At 31.8% G+C, this 20,054-nt stretch overlaps 1 protein-coding gene across 4 annotated transcripts in view; it reads right to left on the bottom strand.

The window, feature by feature from the left end:
• Positions 1-4,078: 4,078 nt before the first annotated feature.
• Positions 4,079-20,054, bottom strand: part of LOC125059787 (transcription factor AP-2-epsilon) — a 55,775-nt gene continuing 39,799 nt past the window's right edge. For all 4 annotated transcript variants that reach the window (XM_047664349.1, XM_047664350.1, XM_047664351.1 and 1 more), the window contains 7 exons: positions 18,853-18,966; positions 17,497-17,551; positions 13,550-13,736; positions 6,068-6,186; positions 5,675-5,817; positions 5,098-5,265; positions 4,079-4,293 (listed from right to left, as the gene is read on the bottom strand). In XM_047664349.1, coding sequence (XP_047520305.1) covers positions 4,186-4,293; positions 5,098-5,265; positions 5,675-5,817; positions 6,068-6,186; positions 13,550-13,736; positions 17,497-17,551; positions 18,853-18,966 — 894 coding nt within the window. In that variant the 3' untranslated portion in view covers positions 4,079-4,185. The remainder of the gene's footprint in view (positions 4,294-5,097; positions 5,266-5,674; positions 5,818-6,067; positions 6,187-13,549; positions 13,737-17,496; positions 17,552-18,852; positions 18,967-20,054) is intronic.

Raw genomic sequence — 20,054 nt, forward strand, 5'->3', positions numbered from 1 at the left:
ATTTGTTTATAAAATGTTTTTGAGGCAGCTTGAAATTTTAATGTAGTGTTATTTATAACTATACAATAAGATTCCCAAAAAGACAGATCATTTCGGTAGGGCTTTCTACCTGCCAGGTGATCAAACAAATAATGGATGGGTACGGGCCTGTACTACTATAAACAAGCTGTAGTGAGAGAGAGCGCATATCGCCAGCTGTCTTCGTTCTTGCTTGCCGCGTTACTATTGGCTCTAGCGAGGCCACTTGACTTACAATAAACCATGAGGTTTCTAGTTAGAATTTCGGAGTCGTTATTTTCAGTCGTATTATTCTACTAATGGTATTACACGTTTTAAAACTCAAATAATTAGAAAATGTCTAGTGAAAAGTTAGTTTGTGTTATTTAAAAAAAAAATGATGTTAAAGTGATTTCTTTTGTGGAGAAAACTCTCAAAAAAAGTCAGGAGGTGTTAAAGATCCGTAAACATCATGGTTTAAAATATGTATAATGATATTGTTTTGCCAGTGATTCCTAACCTTTCAGATGGTTATCACACAAGTTGTTATAAGAATTTTATAGCTTTGATGAAAAAATATATTGAAAATACTGTGATTGAATCCAATGTTTATACTCTTACAAAAGAAAAAAGAAAAAAAAAGAAATATAATGATGATGAAAATCATACTACAGGTATAGAATAAATGGTTTATTTTTAATAACTGCATTCAAATTTCTGTGATTAATTAAAAAATTAAATATCTATTTCTTTTCGCAGATGTTGAAGAGGTTGCCGAATCTGATACAGATGAATCCGAAGATTCAAGTAGTTCTGATGAAGAATCCACAGACGAAGAATGATAATTTATATCTGATGTGAAATGAATTTAATTTATTTCAAATTTTTTTATACTTATATATATTTTTACTTAAATAATTGTATCACTGAAGAAATATTATATTTTTATAAATCTAGTTTGGCGATTTTTGCAACAGTATGAATTCTGTACAAAATTTTTGGAACAAAAATTGTTGAAAAATTAATTTTTTTTTAGATTCTCTTCAAAAAATAAATATTTTTACGGAAATATAAAATATTAAAACAATTCATTACGTTTACATTCGCATAATTTTTTTAAGATAAATAAGAAATCACTAAAATATGTCCCTTTAACGTCCATAAATCAATACAATCACTTTTATGCTAAATGTATTTAGTACAAATTCAGAAAATTTTATATTTTTACTACGAAATTCTAACTAGAAACCTCATGGGTTATACATAGTAGGTAAGTCACGTGGCCTCGCTAGAGCCAATAGTAACGCAGCAAGCAAGAACGAAGACAGCTGTCGTCTTTTTGGGAATCTTATTTTATAGTTATAAATAACACTCCATTAAAATTTCAAGCTGCCTCAAAACATTTTTTATAATTTTTAGCAAAAAATTTTTGCACGCGTCTGGTAATGTTACAACCCCGATTAAATTGTCTGGATTATTTTTTTTCGTATTTATTAAGTATTACACTGCAACATATATAAATTGCGTGTTGCCTCAAATATATTTTTGGGGAAAAAAAATTAATATTTAAAAAAATGTAGGGGTTGATTTAGCCCCGCTACTCACCAGCCAAGTCTGCAATTCCGTGTTGGAATATAATAGGAGAGGTATGTGACAAGTTTTCAGCTTGCCTCAAATACCTACCCAAAAATTGATGCCAGCTCTCGGACCGAATCTGTGGATTTGAGATAATAAAGGATGCAGAGTCTTCATTAAAAAGGCATTATAATGTTTTGATATTAGAAAAATATAGATTCTTTTATTGACATGATTGTGCACTAGAGTCTAGACGAAGATAGATTGTGGTTAGCGTCTCCTGTTTTACATTTTTTATTACGAAATCCTATTTTAATGATGCCCCGAAGAAATTAGAAAAACGTAATAGCCACACTGGATAACGTAACGACATGTAACATAGTCGACTATACTATGTGAGCCGCGAGAGCTTTTAGCGGAAACTTGACCTTCGTTCTTGAACATAAAAACTAGAATTTAATATTTTTGGTAAAATTATGATTTAAAAAAAGATTACGCTACCGGTGCAGCGATATTGTAGACTAAGTTTTTGAATAATAAAACCAATTTCATACATTTTCTTTTAATTAAATCCTTTTTTTTGTAACATACATATTTACATATAACTGTTTCAAAATAACTTAAAATTAAAATCGAATACAAAATAAACATTAATCAAAATTAATTTTAAATTCTTGGCACGTCACATTTTAATTGAAACATATTATAATAAACATGGTTGTTTAATAATATGGAGTAGAGGAGAAAACCATCAAGACAAGACAAGAAGATTATTTTTTTCATCACAAAATATGTTTTAGTATAAAATGGGTTTAAATATGAAAGCTCCTTTAAGATGACCACACTATTTTATACCCCACCTTAATATTGAGTTAGAACTACGCTGTAAAATTCAGATGAAATGCTTTTTTGAAAAGTCGTTGTTCTATTAATTTAGTCCTCTACATAACAAACAAAAATACACGGATTAATAGCGATTTAAGGAGTTAGAAATAATAACTTATAATTAATAATGAATAGAAGGTAATGACACATAGTAAAATATAAATTATAGGGTAATAAAAAATATAAATTATAGGGTTGAGCAATTAGCCAGACGTGAATCGTTGTCACGCTAACTTATGTCCACTTATATAGTCAATATATAAAAATATTGAAGCTTTATACTATAAAACACATAAATGGCAATAAATAGATACACAATATCAAGTACTTTATATAGAAAATCTCAACACAGTCTTTGAACAAATAAATACTTGGTAATTTACAAAAAAAAAATGCGTTACTAATTAGTAAATTTGGAGTGACTATTTGACATCGTCTATTTAAAAACATCGATATAGCAAAAAAAATTATTGGTTGTTTGTAAAGTAGGTTTACGATCGAGATGTTTACGTGATAACGTCTTATTGGTGATATAAGTTTTTGGGAAGTAAGGAATTAATGAAGATAACAATTTTTTCAAATTTTAAATTACATCTATCGTTTTATTCACACTTTTGATGATAAATTTCGGGTGTAAAATGACAAATTTACTTATTCGACTATGATATACATTTTTCTTCATACATACATTCATACAAATCTCCATTCGTTTGTATGCCGCTAGAGTGAGAGAGACGGGAGATCGCTCCGTCTCTCTCTCGTTATACCTGCGATCGCGCTCGTGAGGTTTTGGTGTGACACAAGTTTCTGAACATGTCACCCGACTAAAACGATTTTAAAGACGTTATCGCGTCAAAAATTACTCGTAGGCTTTATTACAAATCAAATTCACAAAATAATTAATTTTCAAATTATTCTTTTTAAACATACGTAAAACACTCAGAACAGGTTAATTTAACTTTAAAACTAATTGGCACACGTTCACAATGAATCTAGCAAAAACTATATCTAATTTAAAACTAAGGAGGTTCCAATGTTAAAATTAAGCAGATTAAAGACTGATTCTTCATTATTAGCATTTGAGGTGGAAAATATTCACAAATTAGAAATTTCATGCCCTTAAAAATATCTAACAATGAATATATCAGCCCTGAATGTGAAAAAACGCTTCTAAAACAGTTTATTACCTTACTTTATTATGTACATTTACTTTGATATGTGTACTTATTGCGATGGCTCTCTGTTATTAAAATACTATTTCTTTGAAGAGAATACAAAACGGGGTTGCTCTTAGACAAATTACTGGTAACGGTACTGTGATAAGCCAAAATGGTAATGATATAGTCAACTGACAAGCATAACACTATAATATACTATAGCGTTCATCACATCATAATAGCGTTACACTGTAACGAAAGAAGTAATTTGTCTCGGCACTTATAATAAAATGCGTAATTACATCTAGTTTCTCAACCTATATTTACATAATTCTCACAATCTTGAGTATTTATATAATTGCACTTTATTTTTTGCTGTATAATTAAAAAAAAGTACGTTTGATTTATTTTTAGTGTTCAGAAGTGGCTTACAACGGAAAACGAAAAAAAAAAAGTTACACCAATTTAGATAAAGGCATTTTAATGTTATTTTAATCATAAAAATATCGACATTGGCACGTTATATAATGTTGTAATTTCACAAATACTTTCTTGTGGTGACGTCACACTGCTACTTTTTGATGTCAGGGTCCATTTTAGTTTTGTCTAACGATGACGAAACCATACCGCTTTGAGGATATAATTTATCTAAATGCTTCAACGACTCGTTTAAGAAATTCTGAAATAAATAATATAAAACATTAAATAGGCGCCATTATTTACCTACTAATTTTTAAATTAACAAATATAACGTTGAAAAAGAAAGTTAAAACATTTTTTATAAATTCAATGTGGTAAAATATTGGAGAGTAGGAATTTGTGCTTGTCTATATACTATCGTTTTTCAACAATTTTTATGTCGCGCGAAAAAGCCAAAAAGTTAAAAAAACAGTCTTGCGACCCCGTCACTGTAAAGTGTAAAATTATTATAATATGTACATGGCGACCAATTTTTAACGAATCTTTTGTACCCTATATATATTTTTTATTTTTCAACAGACTGCGACCCCCTTTTAAAACAAACTCGACCCCCCCCCAAGGGTCGCCCCCGTTTGAGTCTATAAAGAGGACAGATTTATATTTTTGTATATTAGTAATGTTAGTGTAATATAAACTGAAATATTACTGAACCGATTTCGAAAATTCTTTTATAATTCTTGAGCTACTTCCAAAATAATTCATTTATTGCAGTACTAAAGACAATGAAAGTAAGGTAAGTTTAGCAAATAGTCGCAAGGATTGAATCTTGATTTTTCCTTAGAATAAATGCTATGAAGGATTTCTGCTTATCTGTGGCACCATCACAGTCAAAATGTTCGTTATATGAATTTTTGTACGAACATTGCTGGTTTATTATTTTAATTGTCTTTGGCAATACTAACCGTCAAATGTAATTTTAATAAAGTTCCCTCTATCGTGTCTATGGGTGAAACTGTAAACGACACTATTTTTAGGAAAGCGCCCTCTATCGACAAATACACACCTGTATGGCAGTGAGGGCTGCAACAATAGCCGGTCCTCCAAACCCGTGCGAGATGAGCGAGAAATGCGTTAGATGTCGCTGTATCGCCGGTTCAAGGAGATGCGGCGGCCGAGTATTGCAGAGTGGAGACCTATCCTGGTTTAGAAGGTCCATTACTTCTTTGACAACCTGAAACGAGAAGTAAAGAAATAAATAGATTATTAAAATAATTATGAATAAAAATCGATCTGTTGATTGCAATTTAAGCACAACTATAGATTTTGATTTAAAAGGTTATTTTTTTCATTCATTCTAGAATGTCACTGTCAATCTGCTTTCGTTACAGAGCTCAAACCGAGATTTTGACTTAAGATACCTTTTAGAAGGCATTATATGGCTTCTAGTACGTTAATCAAACTTAAATCTAATTTCAAGAGCTACACCATTTTTATGTGTGAAGTTCGATGTATTTGACATCGCTCTAGACAAGATTGTGACCACACAGCGTAACCTGTGACTCTATACTTCCGATGAACTAATTTTAACAAAATAATATAATAGCTCATATCCAGTATATAAATGGAAAATAATGTCTGACCTGCTTCGTGGCCTGCAAGAGGTCCCGCCTTCGTCTAGCGTCATGCTCTGCGTATTGTCTCGCGAGGTATTCCGCTAACGCCCGCGCAGGAAACTCTGTTTCACATACATAGCCGAAGTCACGGGCTAAATGCACTGCTTCAGCTGTAAATTAATTAGTTATTCGTCAGCCATTCGTAGCTAAAATATATGAAGTCGATGTCAACACATCTTTGCGTTTATTTACTTCAATGTGACAAATGAATTGGCCATTTCCATTAGAAGTGGAAGTCGTTTTTAGGTATTTTTGAAGTTATACTTCTTTTGGTGCGTTAGGGAAAAGTGATGAGAGTGAATTTATACGATGCGCACCGTCACAAAAAACCGACACCCTAAATATCTGTTCAAAAATTACCTTCTACTAATGAAGTGAGCAGGGTCACGTTTGCGGCTTTCCGTCTCCCTGCTGGTAGGTTAAGGCCTATTTTTTCTAATTTCTCTCGTAATAACCGCCCGCCATTTTTGCTTTTTGCTCTGAAAAGAAATAAACAATGACACCAAATAAAAAATTTGAAGGATCTTAGGGCAGTTTCAAAACGATAAATATCTTTTTATTAATAAATATAATTAAAATGAAAATTATTACGAATAAGTATCGCAATATAGCGAGGAAATGCCAGCATTAAAGATACACCGCACACCAAAATTTTTTAAATATGTTTAAATTTTCTATTTATCCATTTTTAAATATGTATTATAATATAATATATAAATTTAAAACTTTATAAACATTTTCATTTTTTTGTTTGGACTATAGTTATACATTTAGGATTTAAATGTTTGTTTGTTTTTTGTTTTTGTTTTTTTGTTTTTGTTAAGTATAATATGAAAATATTAAAATGGTACCCTTATGTGGATACCATAAGCGAAATCAAATAGTTTAACAGGTTAACAAAAACCACAATCAAAATTAAAATCAAATAAAAAAAGGATTTTTGTAATTGCAAAACACGTATAAAAATAATCACAGATTAACTAAATAAAAAATGTTAATACATCTGCACTGTGTCTTAATTCTATTTTTATATTTATATTTACATTCTGTGACCCTATTCAAAGAGAGACCAAATTGTCTATGCTGCATTAACACATCACAAACTCTGTAAGTCGCGGGATTTGTCTAGTTTTGTTTTTGTAACCGGAAACTTGAATGACGTGACTTCGCTACTGCCCACTTGGTTGAGTCACAGATAAAGATCGATTACTAAATTGATTGACGCGTAGAAAGTGGTCAAATGTTGCCCTATAAAAAAATCACTCACGCGTAATTGAAAATTATTATTCATAGGTGTGAAAACCTTGTGTCAAAACTCCGAAAGCTAGTTTTGCTTTTGTTAGGAAAGTGCCCAGTTGTTCGTAATTATACCCGCAGCTGAGTTCCATCATCGGGCGTCGAGGAGGAATTTCGAATTTCGCAATTGAGCGTTTTTTAAGGCAGTTTTTGCCGCGCACCACAACTATGTGGAACCAGCTGCCCACTGAAGTATTTCCGAACCAAGTCGTTCAAGAAAAGAGCGTACTAATTCTTAAAAAGTGCCGGCAACGCACTTACGAGCCCTTTGGTATTGAGAGTGTCTATGGGCAGCGTGGTATCATTTAACATCAGGTGAGCCTCCTGCCCGTTTGCCCACTGTTCCAAAAAAAAACGTTTAACTGTAGATAACATAGAAAACGAGGTATGAGGTTTAGGGTCCGTACCTATTTCTTCATTATTTTACCGCTCGAGTAAGTGTTAAGTGTGGACAAGAGGTGTTTTTAAATCAACAAAATTTATTAAAAAATAATTTTGTCCGTGGAGTGCTTGTGATAACTGTCATATTTAACAAAAATGACAGCATTTTCTTTCTGCCCTAGCTTTAATTTACTAAATTAACATTGTAGTTGCTAAATATACTTAATATTTACCCTAAATTATTCAACGAAATTAAAACAATAGTCCAAGTGGCTTTCTGCGCGAAACTATGAAGAAACTGAATTTCTAGTACAATCATCTAATTATCTTTAATTTTCACAAATCACTTACTCTCTTACTGTTTTACAGTAGCACTCTCCACCTCCCATTCCATTCATCCCTTTTCAAACATAATCTGGTGTGTACAAACGTTGTAACCTAGTAAACCTGTATCTTTTTCTAAAATTTGGTAACGAATCAATTATTTTTAAGTTTCAATTTCAATTTTATTTAACCGTTGGATGAGCGGACCCTGATATACAGGTCTCCCTAGATTAAGTTTAAAAAAAAATCTTTGGCGCAACAACCTTTTTAGGTCTAGATAGGGTCAATCTAATAGATCACCTATGATCAGCCTCCTGTGCCTGACACGCCGTCGACTTTTTGGCCCTATGGCAAGCCGGTTTACTCACGGTTTAATTATCACAGTAACTTAAGATTTATTTTATTTTCAAGTACATCTCACCAAAGGATCTTCGCGCACAAGCTCAGAAATAAAGGACGTAAGCGTCATTACAGCTTAGTAAAAAATTAAAATTACTGTATCATTTAATAACAAGAGCAAATCTATAAATGGCATGGGTGGATGTAGCGTTCGCTTTAGAGGTCACACAGCCAAAGTCAGAAGAAATTTCCCTCAAGATTTTCTTCTTTAAATTTTATAAAAATAAAACATACAATGAAGAATGTGTTTTTAACAATAAATTGGGGGCCTCATAGCCTAGCGGTCTTATTAAGTGGCAGCTAGGTGAGGGGTACCGGGTTCGATTCCCGGTTCGAGGGCAAGTTTTAATTTAATTTAAATTTATTTTCGGCCTTTGGGAAGGTTGTGCGGTACCGGGTGAGTGCCTAAACTGTACATGGAGGACATGGTCGAATTTCTAAGGCAAAAAGCAAGAATTATAAAAATCTCATACTTGACGCTGGCTAATGCACAAACCGTGCCAGAGCCATAAAAAAAAAAAAAAACAATAAATTGTAAAAAATTGCAATAGAGTGAGATCCTATTCAGGCCCTAGAAGTGGTCACTGCCTAAGCTTACTAGAGTTACAGAGTTTACGATATGTTTTATCTAATAGACACAGAAAATTATGGTTAAATTTATATTTATCGCATACCACGGTACCTGTTTATTAAAATCAAACAGCCGTGCTTTATTCTGATTGATAATCAAAATCGATACTTTCATATCAATACATCGAATGCTTATTATAAACCGATTATCCCGTCAATCTGTTATTTCGATTTTCTATTGAAACTAAATTCAAATGAATTACCTCTTTACCGACAAGAAACACTCGTTACCGACTTTTATTTTTACGATTTTCTTGAACAGATAATGTATAGAATGCAAGTTCCCAATTAACATTAAATTATCATATAGAGAACCGGGTATTGAGATAAAATAATTTGTGTCAGACTTGGCCCACTAACGCCAAACGAATTTGTATGAAAATGGTCACGTGACAAAGTTAATACCATTCTCATACAAATTCCTTCGGCGGTGATAGGCCACGCCAGTCGAAAAGTGACTTTGTCTAAAGCCCCTGAACAATCATCAAATGTTTAATGTCAATTGTCATCTATCACGAGAAAAAAAGCGCAAGTTTAATAGCTGTGAACGACCACGAGCAAAGTTTATTGTGTTATAATTTAAAATACACTCATTATTTAATTAGAATCCATCAGAATTTATGAGATTGAAGCAAAAAGTCAACCAAAGAGAACCCACAGGTAGCAAAATAACCGTTGTTCTTAATTTGTTTTTGTTTACAAAAAGTTCATGACGAGATCGAATTCATTACAACCTCCTTTCAGGAATAATTGGCTGTTTCGTACTCTTTGGCGATTTAAATTAGATGGCGGGTCTTATTATGTTAACAAAAATTATATCGAATGATACGAGTGTGATATAATTATCGTACTTCCATTTTGTACCTAAATCTGTTCCATATTGAAGTCATCTTATATTCATAATAATTTTAAAACAGGATACAATAAAAGGAGTAATTTAAATATACTCTTTAATTGAGCTGTAAATAAGTACTTTAATCTGTTCTCATTGACATATTTATTATTAAACTTACATTAAAATAAATTTCACATATAATCATTATTATAACTTTAAAATTATCTCAACGTTTCGCATACTCTAAATATTTTCAAAATGCACACGAAAAGGGACTTGGTTTTTTATGTTGAATTTATTTTTGAACTTTTTAAAAATTAATACTTTTGTTAAAATATGTGCAACAAGATTTAAGTTTAGCCTGAATTTGTGTTTGTTACATACAAACTATATCCAATAAATACGCAGTGATACGATTCGATAAAAATTGCTACGTAAAATATCTTGCATGTGCGAATCAGACCCTAATAAAAAACCGGCGCGTGCGCAACTTGCAAATAATTACGATGCCAAATAGTCGGTTAATGTAGCGAATTGAGTCGATTTGAACCCGGTTATAATGTTATGGGTTTTCATTATCCTTTCCCCAATACTGTATACTCTATATTTTGTTCAAAGAAAAATAAATGTATGAATATGTCAATTACTGTTGTGATGGTGTCCATGATACTCATACCTCGGAGCTATTGAGTCGGATTACCATCAAATATCATCTTCTTGAACACATATACTATATACATACATGCTGTGCTATAAGTCTCGGCTCTGAATCTTGCACTGTATTGTTCGAAGTTCCGTTCGCATACTTAGATATATTTTAAAAGGCCAGTATAACTTTAAGTAGGATATTTATAAATTTGGAACATCAAAAACATAATTTATTCCTTTCGAAAGAAAATGTTTAGTGTCATCACCAGAAATCCAAGGACGATGTTCTCATTTTAAATAAAGTTTGACAGTCAAAAATGTTGTTTAAAAATTTAAATATCGAACGTCATTCGTTGGCGCGGTAATTAATCCTCTAAGTATACAGAATGAAAATGATGTTACACGTGTCTATGGACAATCTATTATAATTCTGGTAGCAATTACTGCATTCCGGGCCGCTCGACAATTACCTCGTAAAAATTTGATTTCAATTAAGCAATGCCGAATTTAAATTCAATTTGCATATAAATAAGGTTTATTGGTAAAGAAATATTGATATTTTAAATTGGTTTTGATTACATTTTCTTAAGTTAAGGCAAACTTTTCATCTATATGTCTTCATAGAACCGTCATAGGTTACTACTATTGCTAGAATGTTTATGTTAGCTTATAAATATACCCTGAAATTAAACCCTTCCGTCACAGTTTCGCAGATATATATGTACCTATATATATTTTTCAAAACAATATTTTTCGTTAAATGATATATTTATAGTTTAGCCTGCCTATATTTTATATTGTCAGGCAATTAGTTTTATTATTTCTAGATGCCCGGTGGCAAACCTTTTTTTAAATAAATATACGAATTGGCGCCATATTTGTTACAATGTTCGCGTTTGGAAATTTTCTAGTAACGAGGTATTTATTTCTTTAGTTTGGCAATTTTGACAGCTTTCATGATGAAATGCATTTTGACATATAGGCCTGTGATAGTATTATACAATAACGAATATTATATACTTAATATAACGTCAAAAACATAGTGAATTATCGACCATAAATAGATAAATGTCTTTAATATTTGTGCCATTGACAGATCTGTAAACTGATTTTAAAAACTTAATTTTTTTATCTTCATAGACACTCTAGACCGAACATAATCGAGATGGCCGACACCACAGGATCGCTAGTTAAAATGTAGCATGTCTATGAAACCACAGACAAAAACCAACTGACCACTAAATAAACCTATCAGATCAAATAAGTCAAATCATATACCGTACTGTGTTGCAAGCGCAAAAAATGTAAGTGGTAATAAAACGTGATGTGGCTGTGGTTAACTGTATTGTCTAGAATAGTATTAAGTTTAATATATCAATATACTGTTATTAACATAGACTAAGTAAGCGTGGTGCATGGTAGCAGGAAGCGAATGGAGAAAGGAAGCCATGGAGAGAGATAGTTGGAAAAAGCTGGAAAGCTTTACCCGTGAAGGGGTTCCGATCGACGGTACTGAAGGTATAGGTATATCATATAGGACACCTAAAAAAAGAAAAAATGTATATAAAGAATCTAAGCTATATCTATTATATTATATTATATTATATTATATTATATTATATTATATTATATTATATTATATTATATTATATTATATTATATTATATTATATTATATTATATTATATTATATTATATTATATTATATTATATTATATTATATTATATTATATTATATTATATTATATTTTTGTAATGATTGGAAATGGAATCAAACAGTCTTTTAATATCATTATTACTATTAAGAGAGCAGTGTTAGCCTAGTGGCTTCACCGTACGTGTCTCATCCCTGAGGTCGTAGGTTCGATTGCCCGGTGTTCGGCAATAGACTTTCTTTCTAGGCGCATTAAACATGTGCTCGAACGGTGAAGGAAAACATCGTGAGGAAACCGGCATGCCTAAGACCCAAAAAGGCGAGAATCTGAGACCCGGACAAAGGTAAAGGTAGCCGGAAAAAGGTGGCCCCATGGAACTCATGTAACCTTTTATCTATGTATTCGTTCTTTTAGAATATATCTTATATATTACACACTACATCTACTTTTTTTGAATGGCATCTCGAAAAAACAGTTGCCATACGAAACCAGGCTAGCGCACTTAAGATGTTGTCATAGGAGAATCGTAGAATAAGAATTGATTTATCGTTTGCAATTAAGATATTTAACTAGGTTGATTGCCCCACTCTTTTAATTAAATTCAATTCGTAACATCTTGATACACAGGAATAACATTTGTCCCTTTCAGAAAAATGCGTTTTGGCCAAAATTCACCGATATTCGGATTGAGCATTCTGATAAACGAGCTAGGTGGATATAGTTGCTACCCTCGCACTTAAAAATCATTTTTTCTTTATTTTTCATAATAAGTATTTTATTTATTTAATCACGCTACGTACGTATAATTTTGTATTAACATTATTCTTAACCAAAATAATAAAAATAATTAAAAACGATTAAAAAGAAAATTAAATCAATTTAAAAAAGTTTGGTTCCTGTGACAGTGTACCTTTAATGCTGTATTGCGATACTTAATCGTTGAGCCAAGAAAGCACCAGCTCTGGGGTCACCGGTACTAACCAGGCGCCAAATTAAATCTTTAATTAGCACTTGAACTCCACGGCCCAAGAGTTTCTACTCCAAAGGGAACAAAATCGAAGTTGTTTATAATTTTTTTTGAAGTTATACTTCTTTAGGCGCAAAATTAGCAGAATGAAGTTAGTTCTAGGTGGCATGAAAATCGATAATAACTATGTTCAAGTTGTATATTCTAGTATTTTTATATTTAGAACACGTGTTTCGTAACAGTACAATTAAACAGTGTGAATAAATAAATATTATTTTGGTGTTTTTATTAAATCAATTACATATACGACGGTGATAGTATTTACTAATATTAATTTTATTGATTAATTTTAATATTTATCGTTAATCACTACTGCATTTTAGTTATTTTTTTTCCATACGCCAAAGAAGTATAACTTCTGACGCGTGTACATAAGTACACACTCTTTTTTTTTGTTTAATGTTTTATCTCTTCGTGTATGTACTGTTTGCCTATAAGTGCTTGTCACATTAAATATTGTATTTTATTTTTCGTGCACCTATGTATCAGTTTGCACGGGCGTTGGCAAGCTTTTATAAATACTATACTTTCCCATAGACTAAACAATTTGGGGAACGCTAGTGACACTTTGACATTACTACTCTGTTGTATTACGTCAGGGCGGTTTTTGCCGCCAATATTGAAAGTACTACAGATAATAAACCTTACCTCCGTAAGACTCCTCCTAACAGGGACGCGTTGAGACACTCTGGGGGAGATAGCCTTCGTTGGACCTCAGCGACTGTCACTTTGTACTTGCTGGTTGAGGAGAGAAGTGACAAGCGTCCTGGCACTGAGCAGAACACGTCGTTTGGTGCACATGACCCTGCGCTTAGGCCATCGCGGCCTTTCATCGCTGCGAACACAAATTCTTCATAAAACAAAAACAGCAAATTTTGTAGGTGTGTTCCACGTTTTTGCGCGTAATTTCAGTCGGGTCTTGATGTAATATAAATCTTAAATATTTATTTATAAAAATACACCACATCACATATAATTAACTATAGTATATGTAAAAATTATTCTTAAATACACGACAATAACGCTGAACATAAATTTAACAAAAAAAAAAAACAATAATAAAAATATTACACGTCCAACAACAAATTTTAGTTTTTCTATTTAAAAAGTATTTATTCGGTTATATTTGCGAAGAATTCGAATTAGAGGTACTCCAAGGTTGGTTTTTACAGTAATTTGGAAGATTCTGCTGATATTCAACCTTTAATACGGGACCTCAATGTTAATATTCTGTGGTTACTGTTCTGTATTTAACCGTAAAACAGTTTGTATAAGAACGTAATATCCTCGATAAATAGACAAATGTCGGATACGAAAAGAGAGTCAAGTTAAACGAAGTTCATGGGGTTAGAGATATCAACAAAACATTTCAGACGGAATTTGGAAGATTCTGCTTGAATAATGTTAATATTATGTAAGAGGTTCTGTTCTATATCAGACCATTTAAAAATTTGTATAAAAACGTAATATCCGTGATCAATGGACAAATACCCAATACGAAAAGATTTTTCAAGTCAAACCCGAAGTTCTTGTGGCGCTATGAATCATTTCAGCTTTGTAATTTTAAGTAAATTTAAAGAGAAATTTGTTTTTCCTACCAACGTCTCTGGACAGCATGTCATAGAATGGAGTAAAAGAAGGAAATACGTGAAGATGATATCAGAGAAATGATGATTCTTCTGTTATTTTTATTTAATATAAGCAAGAGACTCTTTGTGGTAGTGCTTGCACTATATGCTAAACCAGACAGTCCGAGGGACGATTTCTGAAGATACGCCTAATTTTAAGTTAATTTTATCAATAGAGATATTTTTTTTGACATTTATCCCCGAGGTTGTAGGTTCTATCCCCGGCTGTGCACCAATGGACTGTCTGTCTATGTGCGCAGTTAAACTCGCTACGGTTAAAAAAAATATCGTGAGGCATGCCTTAGACCCAAAAAGTCTACGGTGTGTGTAAAATACATTTGACAGCCTATTAGAAATGATCATGGAACAGATACAGAAATTTGAAGCCCAGACCTAATGGCCATTGGTATATGTAAATTATTTTAACTCAAATTACCTATGTACAGTTAGTATATTTTATTATATTAAGAAATAATTTGAATTTTATAATGTTATTGAAATAGAAAAATACGGGTGATTACAGAATCCCTAGTGTAAACGAACAATGGATTTACGAATCCAGCCACGCCCCAAACAAGCGCGCAGCGTGATTGCTATTCACATTGTAATATTTCATATGGTAACCCTAATACAATAAACATTACTATGTCATTAGTACCGGCACCATGCTGACTATTTAACACCGCGTTCTGACATTAGCTTTTAAAAAGATCCCGCCAATTATTTTGTCAGAGTTGCCATTACAAAAAAATGTATTGTGATGGTGTGTTCAATCAAAATTTTGTATTAAAACTCTTAAAGTCACATAATTGTTATTTTTCTTTGTGTTAAGCAATACAAGCCCATTCGGGCTCTTTTAATTAAAAATCCTATTAATGAATCACGCGAAAGTTTGTAAGTCTAGATGGATGTTTGTTACTCTTTCACGTAAAAACTACTGAATTTATTTAATGATACTTTACAATAATATAGCATCAGAATAAGCATCACATAAGCTACAATTTATAAAGAGAGAAAAAATCTACCATCTGCGAACTATTCTGGCGTGTGCTGCCAAAACCTCTAGAGTTACACAATATACACATATGTAATGTATGATGGAAATGTTTATCTTAAATAGTCCTACAAAAAATCCCGCCCAGTATATCTAAGTCTTATGTGTAATCCATTATAACCAAAATAATGAACCATTACTTATAAATTGATTCCTAAATGAAAACAAATACTTTTATCGCTTCAGGTATTCAAAGTAGATACAATATGTCTTTCACGATACATCATTGGGGCAAATACTATTTTTATCCTTCGCAGACGAAGTCGAGGGCACCAGCTAGTATATTTATAAAATATACAATCTATATTGTAGGTTTTCTTGTTTCTTTGATAGCGGTTCAATGATCTTAAGCCAATTGCAAAATTTGAATTACATCTGATGAGCCGTTTGGTCACAATAATGTTTATTCGTTTTTAATACAAAAAACAACTTGTATGTAGTTAAAATACAATGGATTTTCATTGTAATTTTTGAATGTATACTTCTTTTGGCACGTTAGGGAAAAATGATGAGAGTATATTTTTTGGATGCGCGCGCACACCGTCACAACACAACACTCTGAAGTTAGCTATAGTCAAGATTTTAGTTTTTTCTATTATTAGTGTCGTCAAACGTAGTTTTTTTTAAAAAGATTTTTATGTTGTTACGCCTAAGAAGTATAACTTGTAATCCACGTTTTTTTTTACAAGATACGGTCCCGTTTTGTTTTACAAGAAACATCGTTATAGTACGCAAAAGAGCCGCGCGGCCCTGCCTAGACCTGAGCTGTGTTTCATTATCGGATGTCAAGGCAGAATACAAAATACCATCCGTATCACCTCGACGTCCGTCGTTCCACAACTGAGCGTTTTTTAAGGCAGTTGAAGTACCGCTATGTGGAACCAGCTGCCCACTGAAGTATTTACGAACCAATTCGACTTAAGGTAGAAGGATCTAGAAAAGAGCGTACCAATTCTTGAAAGGCCGGCAACGCGCTTGTGAGCCTTCTGGCAATGTCAGTCAATGGGCGGCGGTATAAAGGCATCAAAATTAGATGTTAAATTTGAAATGGTCTCTAGTCCAAACTGTATTAATTTAACAGTACAAATTTTGTATTTGGCACAGTTTATATCTGAATATGAGAATAAAACATAGACATGTTCGATTAATACTGGCGATAAAAAAAAATAAGTAGCATCTCATTTCCGCATCCGCTAATCAAATGGATGATCGATTGTCTATTCGATATTCGCTTGTTCGATCGAAAATAATCGATACATGTATCCGATAGCTATTGTACAGAACCTAATTACAGTTTTATCTATGAGGTCATCATTTGATAAGTTAATAACATGTACTTGTGAAGCGGAATTTAAATTACTATCACAGTAGTTCTATATTTGAATTAAATCTATGCCTAATTGACCAGAGACTACATTGTCTATTTAGTGCTACAGAATATAATTAACTTTGCTAAGTAACTAAACAACTTTTAGCTGCTAGCTAAACGAGAGCTCACATTTTGAAATCGATTTTCCTTTAGCTTTTTATAATTTAGTTTTTGGTTTATTTTTTTTATCTTATCGTATTTATTATGTTTGCCTATATGTTTGTCACATTAAATCTTGTATTTTGTTTTTCTTGAGTTATAAGGGTGCCCCGCGTTAGCAAGCTTTTGTTAATAAATAAAAAAAGAGTAATTTTTACAATATATTTTGATCAATTCTGCGTACCTCGTTCTCAGAGGTCCCACTGATTTTTAAGTTAATTATATACTGAAATACATACATTATCCTTACAATATTACGATTCGATAATGTTGAAAAAAAAAAAAAATTAAATACATAATATACACAATATTGCTACTGTGAAGTCACCGCGAATATAAGCGCAATGTCTTTGTATTAATAAATTGTAATATACCATACACTTACATTTTAATAAGGGTAAGTCTGTCATGAATCCCGTGGTATCGTCCATGCCAGCATTCTGAAAAAAAAAATCTAATCTGTCACAAAGTTCGTTTTTAAAGCTTTTGAGTTTTTTTGTATCGGTACCAAATTTAAAAAGTATAGTCAATCAGTTTTAAACGTTCAAAAAACCAATACAGTATATTTTCTATTCAAACCTTATAGTGACAGTTTAGTTTTCCCGCTTTTTTTCACCATCCAATGTCAAATTTAATAAAATTTAAACACATTGACTTCATAACATATCGACTTGAGAAATTTCTCAAACATTCCTTGAGCTTTAATTTACTTGGCTTATTAAATTCTTGGCAATATATGAAAAGGGTATTTTTATAGTGCATAATTGTGTTATGGAATTTGAAATATGCCATAATAGTTTTCGGTATTTTGAAGGGCCGATACACCATCGATTATATTGAAATTAGAATGTATTCTGACGAAAAGAGGTTTTAATTCATTGCATAGAACCTGTTTTTGTTAAATTGAATACTGGCAGGATATAATAAAATAGCAAACCTTATCATAAAAAAACAAAATTCCATTTAGACAGCAAGAAGAATGATTCTAAATTTAAATTTACTAGAAGTTCTCAAATCATGGGTGTAGAACGAGAACTGGCAATATCTATTACACAATATGTATAGTATTTTCCTCTCATTTTTAATTTAAAAACTAAACTCCTGACATCCTGTTATCACTATAATTTAAATGAGGAAATTGTGTATAAAAAGGAATGCCAGTTGACAAACATAATGAGCCAAATGATATGTGATTTTATACGCAACTCTTTAATCAATTTAATGATATACAATCAAAACATCAATTGAGGTACACTAATTTTATTACCTACACTTTGTCAGTATTAAAGATTTCTTAAAAAGATTTGACTTAGGCTTTAAGATTACGTATTATATTTTAACCTAATTTACTAATAATTTATCATGAAAGTGTCCAATAACAGTCTCTATGAAGGGAAAGACTTGTGTTCTATTTCATCACTGTTTAGCGCTTTAGACTAACTTGCACTAACACTCATTCACTTATTCAAATATAGTAATGCGTAGAAGTCGAATATGTTCGCACACTTATATCTCGAGAACGGCTGGAGCGATTATCGTGGTTTTTGATTTGTTTGCACATTCAAAATAAAAGACCAAATGTTTATAGGTTTCGTAACTATCAAAAATTTAATATACAGTAGTAGTAGTAATCTCTCCCCTCAAAAACATATTTTTAAAGGTTTCGAATCGACAATATATTACGTATTTTAGAATTAATAAGGTGACAGTGATATGACATAAAATTTAATGCTATACAAACCTGTGTTTCATCTGTGGAGTGCAGGGCATGATGTAACGCCAACTCATGCTGTTCCCGGACCCCATAATCCGACCGCCGATCACTGCCGCTATAGCTGAAGCCACCGTGCGATAACTGTCCAAAAATTACAAATTTAATTAAAGAATAATAATATCTCAGTAATTGCCTTTTCATAACTTCCGATTAAGGTGCAATTTATAATGCACTAAATTTAATTCTTGCTTTGACTGTAATAGTAACCTTTTACGATTAAAGTTTAACGAAGGACCGGAATTAGAGGCATGAAGGCCCCTGGCCCCAAATAATATTACAAATAAAATTTTAAAAAAATTAGTCGAGTTTTTTTAATCAATAATTTATTATGATGTTTAGTAAGTAGATGTTTTTAGTATTTAACAAACATAGAAATATATCAAAAGAAAAATTCTCAGCCACACTCCCAAATACAAAGTACGCACACACATTCATAAACTCAAGACGCATACTTAAGTTCTTACACGACTTTTGTTTGATTAGTGTAAACACTAAGCATTTTTTTCTTAATAGGTAATTATAATAAATCTTTACAAAGAAAGTGGAACATTCAGATAATAAAAACCGCCAGCCATATAAAAATAGGCATGCAAATGTCATAATTATAACAGTTAAGATATTTATAATTGTTGTCAAAACTTATGGTTTAAATACTCTCCAAACCATAAAGACACAGTGCCTTTAAAAATTTAATCATGCACTTTCATTCACATTCACTGAAAACTTACATTATCTTTAAAAAAAATGTTTTAAACATGCACTTTCTATCACGGAATAATAATAATTGTAATCTAGTTACCCACAACTCCCTCTTGGATAAATTTTGTCACAACCATATTTTGTGATCAATAAAGTTTATTATTACCTAAACATATAGACGCGTTTCTTAAAGAATTCAAATATCACAATATGAAATATCGTTTTCCAACAATAAGCCTTAACAATATAGGACTTCACAAAAGAGGGCAGAGGACATTAGACCTAATCTATCTAAGTGCCTTTTCAACCTTTTTTGTTGAATTGCCAAAAGTATTTTATAATGGCAACATTCTAGATGGTAGTTTTCTTATCGATTTCTTTAAACTGCTTGTTGTATTGGACTAGTCGAAGCAAATAGGAACATTTGTAATTTACGTAAGTATTTACGTAAGTATTATACCTGTTATTGT

This window comes from Pieris napi, chromosome 20 (assembly GCF_905475465.1).
Source record: "Pieris napi chromosome 20, ilPieNapi1.2, whole genome shotgun sequence".
Lineage (NCBI taxonomy): Eukaryota > Metazoa > Arthropoda > Insecta > Lepidoptera > Pieridae > Pieris > Pieris napi.